This window comes from Passer montanus, unplaced genomic scaffold, assembly GCF_014805655.1.
Source record: "Passer montanus isolate IOZ18808 unplaced genomic scaffold, ASM1480565v1 scaffold38, whole genome shotgun sequence".
Classification (NCBI taxonomy): domain Eukaryota; kingdom Metazoa; phylum Chordata; class Aves; order Passeriformes; family Passeridae; genus Passer; species Passer montanus.
The window spans coordinates 5829448-5854887 of record NW_024368596.1 but is presented as its reverse complement, the minus strand read 5'-3'; the positions used below and the strand labels follow the sequence as shown (position 1 = coordinate 5854887).

The 25440-nt window shown below is 37.5% G+C and overlaps 1 protein-coding gene across 5 annotated transcripts in view; it reads right to left on the bottom strand.

The window, feature by feature from the left end:
* The window catches only part of TENM1 (teneurin transmembrane protein 1), a 782308-nt gene that overhangs the window by 137419 nt on the left and 619449 nt on the right, over positions 1–25440 (bottom strand). For all 5 annotated transcript variants that reach the window (XM_039717552.1, XM_039717551.1, XM_039717554.1 and 2 more), the window contains 2 exons: positions 17004–17244; positions 4431–4669 (listed from right to left, as the gene is read on the bottom strand). In XM_039717552.1, coding sequence (XP_039573486.1) covers positions 4431–4669; positions 17004–17244 — 480 coding nt within the window. The remainder of the gene's footprint in view (positions 1–4430; positions 4670–17003; positions 17245–25440) is intronic.

Below are 25440 nucleotides of genomic sequence, written 5' to 3'. Positions count from 1 at the left end.
GAGGAGGAGGTGAAATAATGGTTTCATTTTTCATTACTGAGTTATATTTTATACTTAGGAACAAAGAAAACCTGCTCTTGGGCAACAGTAAATGTTTCTCCTCTGAATACTTAGAGATTTGTGATAGTATCAAGCTCCTCAGTAATGCAGGAGAGCAGACATCACAATTCCCAGCTGAGAGACCCTGATGAATCTGTCTCAGTGAGAGTTCCCCCAGTAAGGAGCTCAATGGCATTTCAGGGTTATGCATCTGTATTACAACGTTTGCATAACCCTGAAATGCCTAGCACTGTTTACTATACCATTATATTCTTCAGTGTACAGCAGTATATTTTCCCCTTGATTCTTCTCTGCATAATTCCTTTTTTGTTACTGTTATACATTGTCTAAAGAGACGTATCAATGTTATAAATCTATGCACTGAGATACACATGTCCTTAAAATTTGGTCTGGCCTTTCCCAATGTTGAAACCATCACTCCTCTCCCTTGTACATGGAGTGAGAAATGACAGGTCACAGTGTCAGGCAGCACAGAGGCTTTAATTTCCTTACCCTTCATGTGAATATAATTTAAGACCCAACACCCACCTCCAGTGCCTACTCATAAATAGTGATAATATCATGAAGGATAGGGACGACTTCATATTCATACTTGAGAATTCATTTGTGTATAAAATAGTCATTTCATAGTCAGGGATGGTTAAATCCAAGAACATGAGATGCAATTTTCAGAGGCACTGAACATTTGCATCACCTGCTCAAATCAATAGGAACAGTAGGAGCTCTGCACCTTTGATCAATAGGACCACTGATTTGCAAGTCCAAAATCAGCTGCTGATAAAATGGTAAAGTATCAGGGAAGAAAAATCATAGTCACTGATGGGCTAAAAAGAACTACTAAATGAGCAGCCACAGCACCCATTCTATTTGGCTTAGCGGAAATGGTGTTGCAAAAAACCAAAAGAAATACTGTATTTCTTATTCTGTCTCTTGGATTTGCCTAAGTTACTCTTTAATTTTTTGGCAAGCCTCTCAGGCAGACCAGGAACTGCTGGTGGAGCTGCTGCAGGCCCCATGCATTGGTGAGAGGCACCAACATCACCTTCCTGAGGTGTGTCCCAACTGCTCACCTGCCTCACTGCCCACTTGTGGGCAAATTCAACAACCTTGCTCAGATTTATGTGGTTTACATTTCTCAACTCACAGGAAAACAGAAAAATGAAAGATAAAAGTATGTAGGACTTTTTCCATAGAAAGTAATTCAGCACATTTACAATTACATCTCCAACAGTGTGAAGACCAAACATGCACTTTATGAAATAAGGTTTTTTTGGAGTAACTACTATGACTTTAGAACCTATTCACAGCGATTACTCCTGTTGAAGTGAAAATATGTGTTTTTCTTGATAAACTAAAGATTTTCAATAAACCTGCTGTTACACAACCATCAACAGTGTGCTATAATTTCCTTACTGTCCATGTAATAGTCAAATTTATTTCAGAAAGGCCAAATAGTAAACACAGCGATTATAGGCCAAAAGAGGATTAATGGAGAAATATTATTTTTTTAACTGAGTAGTAGTAATTCAAAGGAGAGAAAATACTGAAGAATTGCATGTTCTTATGTAAAAGCTTTGCTATTGAGTCTCACTGATAAGAGGGAAAGGATGAAAAATAAAAGAACAAAATAATTTTGATAGTTTACCTTTTGATTGAAAAGAAATCACTGCTTAGAGCACTCTGGCACAGGTCTCAGTTCATTACAAATGTAAGAGCCACTTGTAAATTTTGATGTAGAATAAGCTTCATGTCTCTAAGACTTTGGAGATGTTCTGATGAGGCTGAGATTACGTTTTAAAAGTAATGTGTAGCTTGAGCATTAATGGCAGTGAAAAATACTTGAAAAAGAACATTTAAGTTCTTAGATAAGGAGAAGAAAAAGCTTGAAGTTAAATTTTGATCAACACTCATTTGGCCTGAAACTGTAGTTCATGGTAAGTTAATTCAGGCTATGCCAAAAAATACAATGAAAACAGTTTTGCCTTTTAGAAGTCTCCCTTATTTTTCCAGCAACAACTGCTGAGCTGATCACAGGTCACTTCAAGCAGAAGTTTGGTCCTGAAATTAAAATGAGTTTTGTTTTACAATGTAGGCCTATGTCTGTTGTGATTGCTCAGACACAACACAACTTCCTCTGACTTGAAGAAAACCTGTGGAGCGAGGGATCTGAATCATGGTGAGCAAAGAGAAAACACTTGGGGGAGTGAATTTTAACTTCAGAGTGTTACATACAGTCTGAATTTCTGTATTCAACTACTTGTTTAAAACATGCATATTTAAATTTTTGATGTGAAAAGATATGCAAATATGCAAGCCTACAGAGCCAGTGAACTCTGGAAGCAGTCCATATGCTATGATTCAAACCCAGCAAAAAGGGAAAGAGCTAAGGTATCTGAGTCATAAAAAGAGACCATATACTTATCTAAATATTTAACCAACCAGAGATGGGCAGAAGGAATATTCCCTTGGAATAAGCTAAGACTACCTGAATCTGCAGGAAAGCTTATGCAACTCAAACATTTCTGGGGAAAACAAGAGCAAATAATGGCATCCAGAAAATTTTTCTGAATTAGAAGTCCTTGTTCAAAATTTTGTATTTTGTCTATAGAAAACATAAATAGAAATGGTAATAATTTATAAAATGCTAAGACATTTCTACTTTACCTGTTTCTGCCTAACTAAAGAAAACATGCTACACCCTTGTGTTACCACGATGTGACAAACAGACACATTTACAGGAGAGTCACACAGAGCTCTTTAACTCATGGTGACAAGGAGTGCTTCCAGCCTTCTCAGGCTGATGACACACAGCAGAATGTCCCTAGAAAGTTACAGAAATTTCAGTGGCAGACTTGAAATCTAAACAGGGATGAAAGAGGCAGTGCTTCAATCCAGATAAAATCTAAATGGTGTGGGTGGGATAAAATGTGCAGCAAACAGATGAGGCTGCAAAAATGATACAGCCTGTCCTAACTGAGGGCATATGCTCACCAGCTGTTATGTAAATCTGCAATTAATGGAGCTTACGAGATCCTCAGGTGCTTTCAAATCATCATGCACCAGAAATGCTCCAATCTGCTTTCCCATATGCATTAGGTGAGCATGTTAGGAAAAAATCCCTCCTGATGAGCATCTTGCTGACAATCACCAGAACTTTGTCACTATGGGACTGAAGAAAGTCTCAGTGGGAAACAAGAAATTATTGAAATTTTAATCATTTTCACTATAGATATGTTTATTCAGAGAGTATAGAAAATCAGTGGCCATTTATCAGTTTGGAGGTATCTGTACTTGTATTTCTGTCAAGTTTCACCAAGTATGAACTGCACTCTTTCAGGCAAACCTGGAATTATTCCCATTCAAGCCATAGGGTATCAGGAATACTCCACCTGTGAACTGCCATGTAAAACAACAGTCTAAGAGTGCGTGAGATAGCAAAAAAAAATTACATTTCCCTTTGTTTACAGAAGCCACAGTCACATTCTTAAATTCCACACACTAATTAAATTCTACACACTACACACTTGTTAAATTCTACACACTACTAAATAATGTTCTTTAGTATTTTCAATTCAGATTGAAAATCCAATGCAATAATTAAAGTTCAGGCTAAATGTTATGTATCAAACCACAGAGAATTGCTCTTCTATGTATGCTTGTAATCACACTGACTTCAAGCAACCTCCAATACACCTGTCCTCCAAAAGAAAACAACATCCAAACAAACCCCAAACCTGAGGAAGCCCTTTCTAGCTACTCTAGTAAACCTGTTCAATGTATCTTGCTAATAAAATGGCAAAGTTGGTACCATGTAACCCATTTTTTAAATATTAAATTCAATAAAGGGATAACAAAATCTATCTTAGGCAACATGGTATAAAATTATTTTAGAGCTAGTTGTCATTCTAGTAAATGATATAATAATTGGGAGGAAAATCATGTAAGATTTAAATGGTGATGAGACTGAAGAAATTAACTAAGGATAGCAAAGCAAAACACAATTAAACATTACCAGTCTTTCCAAATAATTCTTTAGGAGAACCAATGTTGTAAGGCGTAATATGAAAATCAAACGTTTAAGAAAATATCGCAGCAATTAAAATCAGCAGGAGCCCTCTGCTAGTATAAACATGTAATCTTGAATAATATTTCCTTCTCTGTTAGGCAGCATCAAGGTTAACAGAGTAGAAAGTTAATGAGAATTCTGTGTTCAACCTTTAGCCAATCCAGTGTTTTGTCTGCCAGGATTTAAAAAGCATCAATGGCAAATATAAATAGTAAAACATGATTTGTGTTAGTGCAAAGCAAGCAAGACGACAGAGCAGAGGAGGTGAAAGAATAATTCAGCAGAGGAAAGGATCAGGGCTTACCGATGACATAGGTGAGCAACAGTGCCAGGGTCACTGTGATAGCAGTGGCACTCAGAGCTGTGCACTTCCAGTTGCAACACCTGTAAGGTTTGTTAAAAGTGAAGGCAGGTCTGGAAAAGGTACTTCTAGGAAGAGGCCTAGGAGGTGGAGAGTAAACAGTGTTGGATGTTAAGGGATAGTTCTGACTGGCTGCGCTGAAGATAGCTGAAGACCCAGATCCATGTTTAAACAGGAAATGCCTACAAAGAGAAGACAAAGAATGATGTTGTAAAACCACTTGGTGATGTAAAAAGCAAAAGGAACTATATAAGCATTGTATAGCATACACTACATATAGTCACAGAAAATATCAAAGACAGGAAACTGTATTTGAATAGGCTCTGCAAGTTTTTTAACCACACCACAAGATGTTCAGCAATGTTTTAGTGAAACAACACGCCATAAATAAATTCTGAGCTAATTTCCCCATGTTTCAGAGTAATGCTGAGGGAAGGTTGTTTCTCAGTAGAGTACTGGGATCCTCCAAGATGAGCAGCCCCTGTGCCTTTACACAGCTGTGACAGAGACATGGGAACTGCTGCCAGCAGTATCCCCTCCATCCACACCTAACTGGTTGATTCATCTGGAATACCCCAAAAATGCTAAAGCCAGAGCCTGTGAACATTTATTTTTTACCATGGAATATAGGAAATTAAAAAATTCTGGAATACCCCAAAAATGCTAAAGCCAGAGACACTGTGAACATTTATTTTTTACCATGGAAATTAAAAAAGAAGTGACTACTTAGTCACCTGATTTACAAGCACAATCCATTCTGAAGAATTTTAGTTACTATATAGGTGAGCACAATTTCTTTACTGTTCTTAATTGAGCAATTTTGAGAGTAATTTTTATTCAAATGCTTTTGCCTACTGCGGTGATTCTCAAACATACTAAGAAAGAATTCATTTAGAGACCTATTTCAGCATAATTCACAGGACTGATTGCCTTCAAGAAAAAACAGTGAAGACTTACATTAGCACAAAAAATAAGGTACAAAAATGTGCCTTGCAGAACAGACTCTGGTGCAGAAGTATAGAGTAGTTTTTTATAGGAGGGTGGATGGTTTTCCAGGAATGGCAAGGGCTCTCCAACGGAATTTAAGAAAGGTTAAACAATAACTTGCTGTGATATGTGCTCAGAAATTGTGGCAAAAAGGGCTAGCTCAGGGCTGACCATGCAATCACATATTCCTTTGGAAACACCAGCTTTCTGTGGTCCTTCTTGCATTTGTTTATCTAAGGGAGCAAGCTGTTTCAGTGCCCTCCCTTCTGACAGGTGCACCTCTAAAACTCATGCCACAGCATGCACCCAAAGGGGTTTAGAGCATCTTGGTGTTCCTCTGTCTCAAGCTGAGAAAGCAAGTGACATGGTCCAGAATCTTCCCAATGACAAATGTGCCTTTATGCCTTCGGCAAGGCACAAGACAAGTTTTTGAATGCATAAATGGATCAACCAATCCATGCTGGGAGAATTTCTTTGCCGAATACACAGCGGGATGTATGCAGGATCAAACACTCAAGAGTATGAAACATTGTTATACTGTGACATTTGACTTTAAGAATATTGTAAATACATGTTCCTGAAATGGTAATTGCTAAAATGGTGTAATGAGTATGGTATTATGTATTTCCATTATAAGATTTTAAAAGAAAGGTTACGGTTTTCAAAATGCCAGATTATAGAAAATAAAAAGGTATTACAGAGCAGTTTTATCTTTTAAAGAGCCCTTTAGTTACATAAAAAAGAAAGCAAATGAGAATAAAGGTTAGCTTGCCTTGCAGTTTACAGAGCCTGTGTATCAGGAGTCTTATGACTAAACCACAAGAATGAAATTTGAGTATTAGTTACTTCTGCTTCATGAATATTACCCAAATGAGCTGCACACAGACAAAACTGGACATCTGACCCTGAGTCTGACTGAGTACAGCATCCTGGCAGCGCATTAGACAACACATTCTAGTTTTCCTTCCCACTGACTTCCACAGCTGTAAATACATACATTAGAAAGATGGCATTGCTCTCCACATTGTAATGTTACTCTATTTTAGTTCAAAAATTATAAACTCATATACAGTAAAATAAAAAATTCAAATGAAGTAATATAACCGTTTACAGGACTATATACACCTGCTTCCTTCCTATCAGGCCATGAGAGCACAGTTGGTTATTTTGGATTCAATGCTTTGCTGTCACACATGAAAGCTTCTGCAAGTATGAGAAGATTTTTCTCAGTCAGCAGTTAACGAGATACACAGTCACTTAGACTTTTGGTAGGAAAAAATGTCATGGCAAAATTCCTACTGATATTCAGGGAAATAGAAGCAGAATCACCACATAAAATAAGGCGTGTTATTAGATACAAGCACATACATATGAGAAATAAGTATGCATATATACATACACACATATATATACACAAATATTACAAATACAAAAACTCAATTGTTTGCATGCTTTACTTGTTCAAAACATAATGATAAAAACCTACTTATTTGATAATTTCTCATTTAAATTTTTTGGAAATTACAGCAAAAAGGTCTGATATCGGCAGTACTGATCGTCCTTTATGGTGCATAGTTCAAAGGTATCAGAGGTAAAGGGAAGGAAATGCTGAACAGAAAATTGTTATTATTACAGCTCTAACAACCTGCAATCAATAGTCAGGAATAATTTCATACTCTTGCACAGGAATTTATAACAAGGGCTTGTTGACATAGTGCTAGTGTGCAGAGGCACTTCTCTATCAGCAGCAGAATGCACAGAGCCTGGATCCAGATCACTCTCATTTGGACAGATGAGTCCATTCACACAGAGGAGAATTTACATTGCTTTAATTTGTAATAAAACAGATTCTGAAGCAATGGTACACTGAAACTGAGCTACCAGTGAAATAATGCTGAGAAATGTTTAAAAAACCCAGTTGTTTACAACTTCAGTTTCTGGAAGTGTATATTGAGTACTCACAGACGTTTCTATAGAATTTGAAAAACACTGGTGGCACAAAGACAAATTTCCAAACCAGACTGTGACTATGTTCTCATAAACTCAGATGACTCCTCATCTGTCTGAGCACACCATGGTTCCCAAAGGAGTCAGACATGCTAAACTGTTATTATCAATTCTTTAAAATCAGGCTGTCTTTCTAAAGAGCAAAATAATAAAACCTGCAGTTCAAAAGTTTAGATTTGACTGCAGTCTGATGTGTGCTTTAATATTTGATCTAAGAGAAAAGCTAAGGCCTGCGGTGGATTTTTTTTTTTTGGTGAACTGAGAACACAAGAAAAATCAGAACATTTATAAGGGTGACTGATAACACCACTCCTTCCAGGTGGAGAAACACGAAATGTTCACAAAAAACTTCAAAAACATCCATAAAGAAGATGATAATATTCTCTTAAAAAAACCAAACAAATACAGAACATAATCTGTAAGACATTTTTTGGTGAAATGAAAGTCACTTAATATTGTTACACTGATAACTCCAATACATAAATAAATACTAAAAGCTCAGTAACAACTTCACATATAGAAGAGCCAGTTGGAAAGCATTCCCTCTTTGAGGTAACCACAATGTCTTTGGCTTTCATCCATCTGTTCACCTCTACAAATATAAGACATTTGAACTTTGAAGACTCTCAAGAGCAGTTAAATAAAAGAAAAAGATCCTACCAGGACCAAAGCCCTCCACAGCAGCAAGGGAAGCAGCAAAAGCCCTGGTGGGGTTCCTTTGCTGCAGGGAGCCCTCTGCCCAGCCCAGCCCAGCCCACACTGGGCAGGGAAGCGAGCCACAGCTCCACCTGCCATGGACAAAAGGGGAAGGGAAGGGACTTATTGGGAAGCTCAGCTGGCACAAGGCCTGAGATCAGAACTGTTAGTCCTGCTGGTGGCAGAACCCCTTCCATTCTGTGGAGAAGCAGCTTCCTGTGGCTCATCAGAGTGCTCTTGTTTAACCTCACGAGGAATGGCAGACAACTCAGAGAGCACAGTTCATATAAACGATGAATTCTTAGCTAGGAGAAGGTCAGAGAAGAGTTCATTTTATACACCTCTCCATCAGGATATTTTTTTATGTACTTTTGGCTCCTTATCTGGAACAGCAATTTAAGTCTTATAAAAGCTTGAAGCAACATCCCAACTGAATTCATGTGGCAATAACATAACACTATTACCAGAAACCAGATTAACCTGACACTGAATTCTGTAATTAAATTCTGAGAAATTTTTTTATATCCTGATACTGGAGAAATGTCCCCCAACTTTGTCAAGGGCTTGGTACCACTTCTGTAACTTTCTATGCATTAACTCTGTGCCAAGCATCTGTAGGCCCAGACCTTCATTTGTTCCTGTAACAGCTTACCTTCCATTTCCATTAAAAATCATGAGTTTGTAAGAAGAAAAAATGAAGAACAACAGCAGACTTGAAAGGGAGCCAACAGCTAAGTTAGAAACACAAATCTTGCTACACCTTGGCCAAAAAATTAGTCTGCATTTCTCCTGGATAAACCAAGCAGGAATACATTTGCACCTGTTTATGTTTCACAATCAAGAAGTAGTTACCTAAAGCATTACAAATTGCTGCAAATCTATGTGATAGAAAAACCAAGAAGACTTCAGTTCAATCATTTAAGTTGCTTAATTTCTTTTCAACTACATTTTATAGCTGCATATAATGTATGTAATTGTATATCTATACTGACATTTAATTGAAGAAATTCCTTTAGATGTCAACAGAAGTGCAAAGGAAATTTTTAAGAGGCATAGCAGATGAAACAGAAAAAGGATTGTGTTTTTTGGCATAGCCAGAAAATATATAGAGATGGTAGCCAAAAGGGATTTGGAACTGATACAGTTTCCCATTTACTTTGGCAAACACTGACAAGAAGACATTGGTACCAAGCCATTTTAAGTCACTTAATATTTCCTGTGACAGTAGTAACAAGCAGAAATTCACTTTCTTTTGGTTTTCTATCCATTCTATTCTGTACTCAAAGTGGGACGGGAAAGAAGAGGACACTTCTAAACTTACATAATAATTAGAATATATTATTTTATATATCTCCCATATGGCTCTCAACAAACTATACAGCATAAAACCAAGGCAACTGTATTTTATATATATCTATATCTAGATATCTATCTATATATATATATATATAAACCATGACACCCACTTGATCACAAAGATATACACACACTATACCCTCATCTTGAAAAACAACCCAGAAAAACTATATCTGAATATAAGACATGATTTATAATTATAGATAGAACTGACCAATAATTTTATAGCCTTTGTTTCACCTTTTTGTGTACAAGAACTATGGGAACAAAATGATCATGGGTGAAGACAGAAATTGCCATGAAAACTACTTATCTAATTTATTTTATAATTGTATTTTTCCATGATTTATATGGATTTTATAATTGTATTTTTCCATGATTTCCATCCAGAGATTCGTCTTTGGGAATAGAACCATTTTGTTAGAATTTCCTCTTTGAGCTGGACTTGCTTTTTGAACCATTCACATAGAATTTCTTCCCTTTATTCACTCATGTTTTCCTCATGTGGCATCTGAAAACTGAGCACTGTGCCCCTGGATGTGAAAGGATGTAGAAGGAATCCACATCCCTCTCTTTTTGCTCCAGTACTGAACAAGGGATGCAATGCTGGCTCTGCTGCTGCTGTAGGCAAGCCAGGCCTGCTAACCAGGTGACTAAACTTTCAAGTCTGGCAGAAATCTGGGATAATATTATATAAATAGAGGATGGTGCCAAAATCAATCAAGAACAGCTTCTATAATGGAACTGTTGTCCAAAATACAACTGCTTTCTGGTTTCATTTGCTATTTAATGAAAAAAAAAACAAAACTAAAATTACCACACTGAGGACATAAATGACTCTTGCATATACCACTATGGGCTTTGTTACTCTGATACATGGTGACATCTCTACATTAATTCTGTGATCTTCAAAAGTGCTTTTCTGTAGCTTAGAATTTGCTATAGCACTCCAACACAAACAACAGCTGAATAAAACAACCAATGCACACAGAAATTTGTGATGTAAGGAAGGAATAATCTCATGGCTAGCTCTATTTTTTTTTCTCAAGAAATTTTAAGATTATTTGGTGGAAAATATGAAAAAAGTAGCTACAAGAATATTTATGTAAGTCATATAAAGTGCAGAATGTTTGCAGAGTACTTTGAAACCATGAATCAAGAAGGGTAAAAATCCAAATATTGTAATTTTATTGCCTATATTCTATGGTTGGAAGCATGACTTAAAGAAAGGAATGACTAACTTAAGTAGTTACCCCTCAGTTCTCTTTGTCATCAATTTCCTTCTATGAATATTCATGCATATTCTGACTTTTGTTCCCAGCATTTCAGTCTACTTCCAAGTACCTACACTCACATGCATATGGTCTAATCCAAGCTGTACAGCTACTGTGGCAAATAAGAAAAAGTTTACCTGACAAGAGATGTATCACATGAACTACACAAATACTGTTTAGTCTTTGAATCCAGCTAACCTACAAATAGCTAGCCAGAAAATAGAATTTTTTTGGGCAGTAACATTACACATATATGTCTGAATTTTTGGAAATGAAAAGGTAGAATTGTTTTCATGTCTCTGACCACTTCTCACAACCTAAAGCCTTTGTATTAACCTGTATTTATTGTTCTCTTTCAAAATCTAGATTCAGACTATTTCTGGTTTTCTAAGAGGAAACACTATTTCATAGAAAGCTAAAAGGCTGCTTCATTGGTGGCCATAAAATCACAACACAGCTTTACATTTAGTTATAACTTTATATACCATCACATTATCCAAAATAATGATCAAGGAGTATCTGCAGTGTGATTGTTTAAGTTACTATATTTAGCCTCCATAAAAAACCCTTACACAAATACTATCCCAATATTCCAGGGAAGCCCACACTAACTTCTGGAAAAGGAAAGCTTCTCATAAACAACAAACACAACAGAGTGCATGAACAATTTAAACTGCCCTATTGTCCTTAGTGACTGGATCTCAACTACTCAAGGCAGGACCCTCAAGTGCCATTGCTGCTGACATGAAAGTTGTACTTCATTGTAGCTGACAAATGTTTATATTTTTATTTCCATAAAGACACCTTTCTTCTCGCAATATTAAGTTTAAGGTCATAGTTACAACTTTTATTTTCAGTTCATGGTCATGTCTTCAATTTATCTTTTGGAATTCAGAAGACAAATATTTTCAGATCTTTTCTGCTGTGCAGTGAAAACACATGGGACTCAGAATGAATTTAAAATCCTTGCAGCATGTCTGTTTTTAATATGGTCAGCCTCTATATGTGCTGATTTATTGTTTAATTAGGTAGAACATGAGAAAATACAAGAGAAATGTCATAACAGCAAATACTGACCAACATAATTTGAAGAAAAGATCATAAAGGAAGCCCTGCCCTGCATTTATTTTTGGAATAGCCCCAGATCTGCTCATTTTACTGAGGAGCAGTCTCCAATTGCAAACAAGTTCCCAGTGAATTGCACTGCTCAAGCAGAAAGTATCTCCCTGTTTGCTGGCTTATGATCATTAACACCTGTCTGCCTCAGGAGCTGTAAAAGCTGCTCTGTTTGCTATGGAAACCTTGAACTGGGAAAAAAGTCAAGGCACAAAAAAGTGTTTTCTGAGTCTCTGCACTGGAGGCAAGATCCACGAGATCCACAAGATGTTCAAAAACTAAGACCAAGAAAAAAAGATCAAACTTTCCAAGAGCTCACACTGAACTGAGTGAATTTCTAGATTCATTTTATTTAATTAGTTTTGCTTGTAAAATTACTCCATCTTTCACAGAAAGGGACTATACACAGGTGTCTGTAATTTGACAGGCTATCAATGTACTTCCTGAAGAGAAAAAATTAATTATGAGGTTGATCTCAAAAGATAAACCATAGTACAGAATTACACCAAACAGATGTGCAACCTGTTATTTTCAGAAAACAAATAGAGCTAATCATACCTATACACCTTAAATAACTATGTAACACAGAAAGGAATGATTCCATCTATATGATGATTCAAATACACTTCTTGAACTCCAAAACTTTTAAAGTTTTCAAGTGTTTAGAGGCATAATCAAACTTTAGGGCTCTGAAATATTGCTGAATTGTAACTAAAAATAAAACTGCCTTGAACCCCAAATACTCCTCTTATTATTCTAGTACTTCGAAGTTTTATATAAATTAATGATAATTGAATCTCAGGTTTATGGTCTGGTACCTCACTGTCCCCTTAGAGGAGCTATTACCATGGTGATAAGATTGCTTAAATTAAGCTGTCTTTTTCCACAGGACTTGGCTCATTGCCAGTGCAGTGAAGGGAGATTTCAGTCCATTCAGCACAGCATTAACCTTACTGCCAACACTGCTAAATGGGCTAGAGGAACTAGGAAGAAAACTGATTTAAAAAAGGAAGGAACAAGGAAATATCTTAAATACTGACACACAAAAAAGGACTAAAAATTCCACTTTGAAACAAAATCAAAATTAGCTAAATTTTGAGATTTAGGCATAAAATTAAAAATTCTAATGCTTTGGAATATTATATTTTGCTATGTCAAAACTTAACTCAAAATAAGTGTGACCAATGATTTATCCATGATGGATCTGTAACAGACTATAAGGAGGATAAGAAAAATGTCAGGTAAAAATCCCTACTTAACATCTAGATTTTACTTCATCTTTGGGGATTTGACTGAAGTGGGAAAATAAATAGCAAACAGCAGGAAAAAAACCCAACAAAGTAATAAAGCAAGATATGGAAACAAATACCGAGTTAACTAGAAGGGCATGGAGGAAATGAAAAACATTCCTTTGAGTTATCAGGGTTTAATACTTACTCCATAAAAAGTAGTAAGCTATGTTCAGATGGGGCTGTCAGAGATAATGACAATGTATTACACTGTAAATCACAAGATTTGAAGCATTAGAGCAAAGTATCTATGAAGCCTGAAAAAACAATTATTTTAGTGGAAAGGAAAGGAATAGGCAATAGGTTGCAAGTACTTTATTCTGGGGGAGAGGGGAAAAAATCAATTTTTCTAAGAGTCCAGTAACATTATGCTAAAAAAGAGAATCAATGTTTCCTGTGTTTTTATGTGGTGTGAGAGATCCTTGCAGTCTTTTTCTGGCAATATGTAAAAATTATTTCTTTGTGTGACAATGAAATTACTGCATGTTCATAAGCAATTTTAATAATGGCTATGTTTATTTTTCCCAAACCGTGTGCACATGCATAGATGGAGACTGCATTTGCATCTCTGGGCACATTACAATGCTGAAGGCTGCAGCACAGTCACCAGTTTGAGCTGGTACACCTCCTACAGGTACAGCTCTTCTCCAATTCCCTCAGCAGCGGGTGTTCCATAACATGTCCTCTGGAGTTCTAAAGCTGTTCTTAATTCTTATGTTTATTTGGGTTGCTTATAATCAGAATAACTGCCAGAGCTAGGGAACTGGCCTTGGCAACAACACACAGACAGATTTTAATTTTAGCTTTTAGTGTGAAATTGAACAAGTAATTTCATCTTTCCGAGTCAGTCTCATCATTAAACAGTTGCATTAGTAAGTTAGGTCTTGACAAAACTGCTATGCAGATTAGTGCGTGTAACACCTCTAGATGAAGCACAAACCAAAATTTCTGATATGCCCTTTTCTATAAAAATGCATCCAAATTTCACTGTACAAGAAAACTTTCAAACACATATACCACAGTATACCTCTACTGCAGCCCCTTGCCATCTAATCTAGGGTTTCAAACCCTAATTATGTAAGAGTACATGTTTAATTTGAGTATTGCAAACATTTTCAGATCTAGAGAATTTTCTGACACAGAAATATGACACATTATGAGCAGACTCATAAACTTTCTTAATTTCTGTCTGTCCAGAGTGAATAGGTTTTACAGTCACATAAATAGATCTAGGAAATTTTTTCCCGCCTGAAAATTCTCTACTATTTTACGGCAGTAGATACAACATCAAACACATGTCCTGTTTATGGATTAACAGGAGATACAGACAGAAGAAAAGCTGAACATGTGTATTTTGATTTTGCCTAGTTGTTACAGTAGGGAATACATTACTGTCTAAGTCTTCTTTTTGATTGCAAATGTTCCAAATCTAACAACAAAAAAAATCTGCTTAGCTATATTAGGTATGTAGATATTAGCTAGATTTGGTATTATTGAAGATTTGGCACAGAAACATATCATTGAAATGTTTCTCTTTATTTTGTAGGATTATTTTTAATGGGCAGCTAAACATTAATGGAGAAGCAAGGGAATCCAGATATTAGGCCAGAATTGAACTGAAAGCACCAGTTCAATTCTAGCAGAATCATTCCCTGGTAAAGGAAGGATAAACAAGCTGCAAGCCCTTCATTTTCTCTAAGGCTGTACTGTGCACTGTAGACTTCTGGGAAGTGGTGATCACAAATGTTTCTTATTACAGTGCTCCCCTGCCACAGCACTTGTCTGCACACAAACTGCAGATCCATCCTGGCAAACAGACTCACAGGTTTTCCTTATGGATTATCCAACCTTTCAGCCAGCTTTGTGAGAGGCTTCTGGGAGTGACCAGTGGGGGCACGAAATCAACTGAAACAAACACTGAAGGGTCAGAACATGGAAAATTCCCAGGATCTGTGAATGACTAACGTGTAGCCCAAAGGATGTTTTCCAGTCTGAATTCCTACTTCACTGCACAGCCCTTTATATAACTATAGATATAGCTATACATCTCTGTATTTGTCCTTTAAGAGAAGCTTCAAATTTGCAAAAAATAGTATGAAACCAGAAAATTTTAACTGAACTCGACAGAAAAATAAATTGTACAGTATTGTTCCCAATGAAGTCTGATGGAAATGTCATGAATGGGGATGCACAGCCTTAAAAAGATCTACTTGACTTTTAATTGAAGTGAACCAAAAGTTCATGGGACAGAACACCCAGAGATCACCTTTCTTGCAGCATAAAGTATAGATAGATATATAAGCTTGTTAGACCAGAAACAGCAGAGATTTATCTTTATAAAGACTGTGTAAGCAGAAGCTTCTAGCTCCAGCAGGATCAGCTGAACTAAAGTGTTGTTTATGTTCACTTTGCAGAAAAGTTTCCATCCTCCTTGATTACTTTTGAGATTTGTCCTTAAGACAAATAAGGAAAGTTTGATTTCAGAATGAATTGGCGTGTTCTTCGACCCCAACTTAATAGCAGAACTAAAACTTGACAATTCTGATGAGCAGCAGTCCAGTGTTTAAAGACATATATTAAGATTAATTTTTGTAATAAAATAAAACCAACCTTGTTGTAAAAGAACAAAATCTAGGTTTCAGTGATTAATTGTGATAACTGGGCCTCGGGCATATGTGTTAAAAATCCCCCAAACATTTCTGTGCATAATACTTTATATTTTCTGGATCCAATTAGGTGGATGTCAGAAATTTATCTGTTTCATCAGACACAACTTTCACAAACTGTTGCCCTTTACATGCTTTAAAATGGCAAAACCCAAAGGAAACCCCAGTTAAAACCTCCTGATGGCTCTGTTGACAATGAAGAGAAAGAAGACCGAAAATTAAGATCTTGTTTTAAAAATCAAGTCAGCAAACACAGCTGCAGTTGAAAGCAATCAAATTAGCTAATACTTATCAGGTATTAACAGGTGAAAAAAAAAGCTTATTATAGCCAAAAAGTCAGAGGAGATTGTGCACAGCTTTGGGTATTGAAAAGTAAGTTGCCTGAATACAGAATGTGTTTGATCTCAATTGCTTTTCAGAGTAGATTATTTGCATAAATTGTGAATGATCCTGAATTTGAACTCTCCCTTTCCAGCTCCCAGAGGTAAGTCTTGCCATGCCCAATGTCTGTCCAGGTATCATTTCTCCATTGCCAAATGATTATATAATTGTATTTGGCTACATATACTATAAAATGAATATTATTAAATGTGCATTATTAAATGCATATTGAGAAAAATGTTATTTTAGTATTATTTCTGTTATTTTTTATCCACAGAAAAGCTACAGCCTGACTAGATGATATCCAAAGGTCCCTTCCAACCCCAACCATTCCTGACTCTGTGCGACTCTAGAAGTGCCAAAGTATACTGATTAAACCAAACTTCTATTTGCTGGTTACAAAATGGTCCTGGGAGAATGTGGGAGAGCAAGACAAACTCACAAGCACAAATCCTGACCGCACACCACCATAAAATACCAGTGTAACCCACACACATTAAAGGAATCGTTATCTTCCAAAACTTTGCATAATGTGCTTTTTTGAGTATTTTTGTCCTAGATGAATCAAGCAAAACCGGCGTCATGTGGCTACTTGAGAGGGTTTCAGAGCCAAACACATTGGTATGTCCTGAAGGACAGACTTGTAGCTGCCCATCACCAGCTTGTGTCAATGCCAGGCCTCCTCCCCATCGTGTCCCTTTTCCCCTCACAACTGAGATCCTCTGGCACAGCCACGGCCCATACCTGGTTTCCAGCGGGATGTTGCTGTTCAAGACCCAGCTGTTGTGAAGGTGCACGGAATCCTGTGTGCTGGTGGGGGGCGTGGGGGCGGCAGGGCTGGGCTGGCTGCGGGTGGTCATGGATCTCCTCTGCAGCGAGTCGGCCGAGGGCGGCGGCTTCCTGGCGCACGTGCACGCGTGCGGCGGTGGAGGCGGCGGCGGCAGCGGCCTGAAGGTGAACTGGTTGTGAGGGCTACCGGGCATGTCTGAAACAGCAAGGAAAAGGCAACCAAACACACAGAGGGTTATTATTTTAGAAAGACTAAGATGGTCTTTAGACGTTGTTTTGCGGTTGGTGGTTCATTTATGTTCATCTTAATTAAAAAAGGAAAGCAGAGACTGAGGTCTTAAACTGAAGGAGGGCAGATTTACATTTGAGGTATTAGGAAGTAAATCTTTTGTTGTAAGGGTGGCGAGGCACTGGAAAAGGTTGCCCAGAGAAGCTGTGGCTGACCCATGCCTGGAGGAGCTCAAGGCCAGGTTGGACAGGCCAGCTCAAGGCCAGGTCGAAGCAACCTGGTCTAGTGGAAGGTGTCCCTGCCCACAACACAGGGTTGAAATTGGTCCCTTCCAACCCAAACCATTCTGTGATCCTTCCACACCATAATTACTGGGAATAAAGCATTGTACTTTATAATGTCTTTACCCTGTTTCCTGTAACAGTCTATTTAATAAACAGAAACTATCAGATACGGACACACCCTACAGAACTGTAATTCAACAACAGCAAAACAAACAAATAAAACCCAAAAAACAACCAAAAAGAAAAAAATGGTGGTATAACATTTACCTAATTTGTCAGGTTTTTTCGGAGATGAAGGCAAAGAACATATAAATTACCACTGAATGGCATCACAGATACAAACTGATTTCACAAGGTATAATTCTTTAAATCATCTATGAAAGAAATAGCATAAAAATTAGTCTTGCACTTCAGTTTGAGAGAGAAAATGACTGAATAAGTCCTGCCCCCTAACAAACACCTTTCCTAAAATAATGTTAACAGATTTCTGGAGTCTGTTATTGCATTTGTTAAATGGAGCTGAGAAAAGGTCTCTGAAGCACTAATCATCCAGACACCCACAGAAAAGGTTTTATGGCAGCTAAAGGCAGATGAACAGGCAGGGAGCTCACAGCCACTGGACCAGTCTGAGAAGGAGCACACTCAAAGATGCCTGTGGTGGATACCCAATACCCTGCTCCCTGTCCTGTCCCTGCCCTATGGGGCCCTCAGGCTGGCTCCCAGTACCCCAAAGGGATGTTGTGCCTGCACAGGCTCCTGTCCTGTGCTAACAAATGCTGCCACATGGCTCAAGGTGGCTCAGCCTGAGGCACTGAGCTTCAATCCTCCTGCAAAGGACAACCAAGACACAAACATGGTGCAATGGTACTTTCAAGGAAGAACAAAACCTGGTTTTCTCTACTTCAGCATCTCCAAAGAATCTCACTACAGCCAGATACACAGATATGGACAAACACTTTATAAAGAAGTTAACCTGAAACTCCTCCAGCTACTTCACCTCAGTGTCTAATGAGGCTTTATCCCATTTCTGTACTCACCCTCACTCTCCCTTTTACCTTAGCAGATGTCCACTTAAATTTGCAGAAATCCAGCTGGAGCAAAGCTCTGATGAACCTGCAAAAATTCCCTGCAAGGAGCTGTTGTCATCCATTTAGAACACACACTTTCTTTATATCATGACATGATGTGTCTTCAAGGCAAAAGATGAAAGTGTATTCCCTCCTTTCCTGGAATGGCTTGTTGAAAAAAAGCACCTTTTTCTCTGTGACAGTCCCAATTTACTCCAGCTGGAGAAGCAAGGTTGTTTAGTGCTCCACATAAGCTTTTCAATGCTGTGGTAAGCAAAGCTGTCACAGATTTGGCCCAGGCTTAATCCTTTTAATTTCACTGATCTTTTATCAAGGCAGCATTCTTACAGTTGCACTAAGGTTTATTCTGTAATATTCGTTTGCATACACCAGAAAAGCAGTTCTAAGCATATTAGAAAATTGGAGACCTCAGTAAATTAAATCACCAGAGTCAACAGTCCAGGGCTCCAAAATAATCTGCTAAGGCACTTTCATATAATAATTAATCTAGGTAAATCCTGTATCCCGCTATTTTAGAATTGAAAGTTACCCAGATTTTGCATATATTTGATGTCCAGCATCCTTATGTATTTGATCAATTACATTTCCTTACTTAAGGTATCAACTGTAAATCCACTCTACAGAAAATTTGCAGGATTATCATACAACCTATAATTTGCATGAAGAGCCATTTCAATGGTTTAGCCACTGTCCTGTTAGAAAAATGCTGATTTTTGCCAGGAGACACAGACTCCACAAGGTACATCAAAAGCTGTGCAGTAAATGCCAAGCAGCCAAGGTGATTTGCTTCTCTAGGTGTTTGGGAAAAAAACGGTATAATACATAAGGCAACACAACTTTCAGTTCCCTTCTTCCCCTTTTATCTATCCTGTTCTATCCCGTCAATGGCACACAATTGCCTGCCAGAGTTTAGTTTGTTCCATGCAATAGATTGGTTCTGCTTTTGAACCATAAAGTCTCCCTGGCTGGTAGGGTACCTTATATCTCCCAGTGCAATTTATCACAATACATCAACACATCAGATTTCCTGGGGGGATTCCTTTTTAATTATCACACTTGTCACCCTTTCATCTAGCTACTGGCATCGCAGAAAACCTCACACTTGAGCCTGATTGTTTTGGTGATTTAAAAAGTCTTCATCAGACCCTCATTTCAGTGAAGCACTGCAAAGTCATTAGTCTGAGAATCAGCCCTAGTTTTCAATTAGTTTTTACAGACTTTCTTATTTGGCAGAGTTGGTTTTATTTTGCTTGAAACAAAGTCTAGAGCGCATTATTTTTATAACACAAAAAATATTGTTTGGGATATAAAGCAGCATTAAATCTAAATATGCACACTTAGGATTCTTCAGGAGTCTAAATAAACAGCAGTCTGTGTAAAGTAACTTACTGCAAAATCATTTAAATACCCAAAAGGGGATATTATGCAACATAATTTGTCTAAAGCCAACAAACTTCCAAAATGTATGAGACTGATAAAGGAATTGGCTTACCTAATGCTATCTGTAACAACTGCTGCTTTTATTTTAATGACTGCTAATAATGTTCATATTTTTTTAATTCTTGTACATCAAAACATTTATGTATGATATGCAAATACAGACTTATTTGTTTTCATTGTTTTCATTGATGTGATAGAAACTTCCATCCATCTAAAAATGTAGCTATATAACATTATTGCAGCTCAAATTTTACACTTGGAATAATTTGCTTCAAATCAGATTTCCACCTGAGGAATAACCAAGCCAGAAATTGTTGTCTTGATCTTCATCATTGGCCTTCTCATTTGCATTTAGCTCATTTTTTTACAGACAAAAGAGACGAATTTTAAAAATTTCTAAATACTTTGCCCTCAGAAGTAATTTTTTAAAAATAGTCATCTCCTTTCAGCAGAGCACATCTAAAACTGTGAAGTTTCCTGAAAAGGTCCAGACAACATTCTGGTGATTTCTTTTACTCCAACTTGTACATTCCCCATCCACTTTACAAACCCCACTCAAACTTCTTTCTACCTGTTGTTTTTTTAAAATATGTATTTATTTTTAGGGGTTTTGCTTTCATTATTCAATAACAAGAACAACACAGTAAGCGTTAATTTGATTAGCTCTTCTGCTTTGAGGCACTTTGCAAACTTCATGCACTCACAACAAGAGAAACTGCGGCAGGGATGGCACTGGAAACAAGAAAATCTTGCCTTGAAATTCTGCTAGCTTGAAGGTGTTCTACTTTCTCTGTGTCCTTTGAAATTTGAAGAAAGGAGTTATTTTTGTCCCCTCAATATTTCTTGTAACATAAATTCATTTTCCTTAAGAGTCAGGCTAAAATGCCTTTGTAATCATAATCATGTAGCTAAATTGCTTTACAGACTGGCAAAAATGAAATAAACAGCTTAATCAACTAGTTAGCACATAATATAAAGTTAGTTTTGAAAATTAGCCAAGCCTTGGCAGAACTATTTTCCAAACAGTTGTGAAATATACTTCACTATACTTTTTGGATCCATATAAAAGACAGGGTAATTGAACTGTTTTATCATTTACTGACAAGGCTACAATAGCCTGTATTGTTATTAGGTGAAGTATATCAGAGAGAGTATACTAAAATGTAATGAACCATAAAAGGTTTTCATCTAACCTATAGTGCTTTTGAAATATTTTAATTTTTTCAGTTCCTGAATTTATTATTTCTTCGTATGTTTGGAATATTTTTTAAATTTACTGGATGTGTCTCAGTAGAGTGTGAATTAGCTGGCAATCCATTATTTAATGAACAAAACAGCAACATATGTTCAGGGAGCTTAATTCAGTTTATTTAAAAGTTCTGTGGGTATACTACTGCTCAATTACAAACCACTCTGTGATTATTTTTTAAGCATGCTTAGAAAATAGAATGGTTTGGGCTGGAAGGCACCTTAAAGATCATCTAGTTTCAAGCCCCTTGTTTTGGACAGGGACACCTTCCACTCCCCCAGGTTGCTCCAAGCCTCATCCAGCCTGGCCTTGGACACCTCCAGGGATCCAGGGACAGCCACAGCTGCTCTGGGCACCCTGTGCCAGGGCCTGCCCAACCTCACAGGGAAGAACTTCTTCCCAGTTTCTGACCTAAGTCTGCTCTCTGTCAGTTTAAATCCATTCCTCCTATCACTGCATGCCCTTGTCAAAAGTCCCTCTCATGCCTTTTAACCCCTTTATGTACTGGGAAGCTCTGTAAGGTCTCCGTGCTCTGCACAGGAGCAGGAAGGACTGCTTATGATGGCAGCACTATCTTGTCTTAATATTTCACATTAAAAGCTAAACTTGTCCTGTAAGACCTAAGTACCTATATTTTATAAACACTCATTCTGGACCTCATTCCAGGAAACTTTACAAAAATGTAATTACCCAGTTTTGAACACCAGAGGAAAAAGGCACAACAGGACCACCACCAGCATATCTTTCTTTAAAACACTCTTATTTTTACAGAAGTGTATGTTTTATACTTCTTTAATTCTGATTAATAAAGTCTCTTGGAGTACAGCACTAAACTTGCCTAAAGTTCCTAATGGAGTCCATATTTATTTAGGTAGCCTAACATGACCCTGGGATTTTCCCAGATTTTAATCTACATTTTCAATTCATATCTAAGAAATAAATGCTGTATAACTTGTCTACTAGAAAATCTTCACAAGTCAAATAGCATAAGTGGACTTTATTACCTGCATATGATATCAACTATTAAAGCCTTAAAACCCTTAGCAACAGTGAACATAAGGAATTTTCATCATCAAGACTTCTGCAATTGCCAGTAATTTTCCATTATCATTGCACATCAGGATCGTAACACTGCTGAGCTCCATTTCTGGTAAAACTTCCATTAGTGGCACGACAAAAGTGAAAAAATACTAGAGATCTCAGAGATTTCAAAAATAAAATCTAAGTGTCTTGAAAGGGTCTCTGCAGACAACTATTCCTTGAGTCAGCTGCAGAAAGATGTGGGAGAATTTTATCAGGCAAAAGAATGGAGGTTAGAACCCATTAGAGAAGGAAAGGCAGTGATTTCTCTCTAGAGAACTATCACATGGCTACCTTTTCCAACTTTCTGGATAGGATGCATTTAATAATATTCTGTCTTTCAGGACTCAAATAATTCTGCATCTATTGTCTTTGTGCTGTATATTTAACTGGTAAGTTTCACTTTGCACAATTCTTGAAATAAGACTGATACACTTGTTTTTTAAGGTGTGCGTGGGGGAACGTTTCTGCTTTTCTGATGATACAAATGTTAATATACTCAAGCCAAAAGAAAGCTTTGCTTCTGGGCCCAAAGCTAGCTCTTTTTTCTCTGCAGCTGTATCAGCTGGTGCATTGAAAGACATTACCTTTCCTGACAAACTTTGCCTCACTTTAGAGGCACTTATGTATGTACAGCATTACAGCTACAACAGCACTACTCCTCCTTAATTAACTCCATCACTCAGTGTTTTAACTTGGGAGCCTGATTGCTGAAGTAGAATAATTTTGGTCATAAACATTGCACTCTAAAATGTCCCTCTCTGTGTTGTAGTTTGTAACCTGAAACGAGTTTCAGGTAATAATGCTGTGTACTGCGGGTGAGATGCAAGGTTTAAATGTTATCATACAGAAGCACCTGACAATATAAACATGCTGATGTGTGTTCATATAAAATTAACATTGCCAGAGGGGAATGAAGAGCAACAGTTCCTGAGGTGCCTTTATTCTACTGAACTGCCTGAATTGCAGCTTTGTTCTATGGTACTTCACATAGCTGCTAAATACTAATGTGCTCTATGTATAATATTTATGTGAAAAACATTCCGTTTATGTGAAATGCTCACATTTGTGTCAATTAATTTGAAAAATTTGCAATGAAACTACTACACACTCCCTTCCCTCCTTCGTTGCAGGTGGCACATCTGCCAGATTTTAATACCCATCCAGCTGAGACAGGACTCTTAAATCACTCCAGTCTGTGCCAACACAAGACAGGCCCCTTGGTGGCTGAGTCACAGAGGTCAAGGACAAAATGTGGAGGGAGAAGAAAAGCAGCACTCCAGTTCTGATGGAGTCTGAGGGAACAGCCTAAACAACCAGCTCAGGCTTCCAGTGGTTTGTTTAGCAGATCAAGCAGCTGCTGCTACAATTAACATCACACAGCATTCAAAGGACAGAGTGAAGATTGACAGCTCCCAGCCAGCTCAAAGGTGGTATTTTCAGGAGAATGTGTAATTCCTGCCATTACTTAAAAGTGGTGGGTTCAGTCAATATCACGAGTTGTAACTTCTATCAGTGGGAACTCACAGGGGATAGCACAATCACTATTCTAAAACTCTGAACAAAGTGGGAGAGATTATAGCTTACAGAGTAAGCCTATCATCTAGGTTTGCAAAAGACAGGCACTTACAAGTAGCCTGGCAGCAAATTTTTGATGACCTTAGAGGTGAACAGATTTTGATTAAAGAGCAGTTTATGATTGGTAAAATAGGTTGCAAGCAGTCATGGCTGTAAAAATTAATGTTTCTGCAGTTATTGATGGTTTTGGTGGTGAAAAATATTCAAGTTTTGGCCCTTGTGTTATTAAATTCATTAGCTGTGAGGGCTTTCTGAAAGGGATCTATGGGTAATGGAATTAGCAACTATAAATCATATTGAAACACCCTGTGTATTCAGCCCAATAGGTCAGTGGAAATATCATGAATACAGACATATTAAACCACTTTGTCACCACCCTGCCTGCCTCTTACCTACTTCATCTGTGTTCCTGTTATTTTGCAACATTTTCAGGAAAAAAAGACTGCTTGAGGACATGCTCTGTTACAGGCCCAAATAACATAAAGCCCTGCAGCATTTGAGCTTGCTGCCCTGTTGGGGCTGAGGGGAAGACTCTTCCCTTTTAGTACTTGCCTCCTTTGGGAATGGGACAGTGACACCAGCTCACCAAAGTACAGAATCCTCTTCAGATTAAAGCCCAGCCATCGGAGACAGCAGTTTGTTGATTCATATTATTGCAAGCATAGACTATTGTGTGGCTCTACAGAAATATGGTAAGCTTCAAGTCATGGTTAAACCTCCCAGTTACATCAGGACCCAAACTTCAACCCCGATGGGCTCTGAAATTACTGGGGACAAGATCTCGAGTGTCTTGTAGCTACCTGCACTGAGACAGAGCTGCTGCTTTGTTGGCAGCACTGCAAACTTACTCTTCATTTATTTCAAGGCGGAAGCACCTGAACTTTCTCACTTCAAGGATGAACCATACTCCAGTTTCTCCCACCTGCCTGTGTAAAAGCTTTTCTCAGGATACCTATCTGCACTCCAGATTATCCTGTCAAAACCAGACATCCAGAATGTCTCCTGAACATGATTTTGCAGAGCATAATTGGAAATCCTACATCTATTTTTACAGTCAATATCAAGTACAGATGTAGATGCTTGAGTTTTAAAACATATATTATCCTTTTGAAGTTTTGCTTTAGAAGAGAAACAAATTTTAAAATGGACATTAATTTCAAATTATCTTTTTATTATCTATTTAAACAGCAAAATATTGTTTTTAAAAAGGAAGAAGAATGGTAACCTTAGCTATAGCACAGTTAGCATCAATTTATTCTCAGTAACCCTTAGAATTACAAGGGACCATTTAAGGAGGCTGCATGTAACTGTCAGATGGCATAATAGAAGGCTATTTGTTGCCCACCAAATGATTTTACATGGTGTCTAAATTACACTATATTAGTTAAAGGATATACCTCAGTGAAGAATTAGCTGAGTACTCCTGCCTTTTATCCCTGGAGGA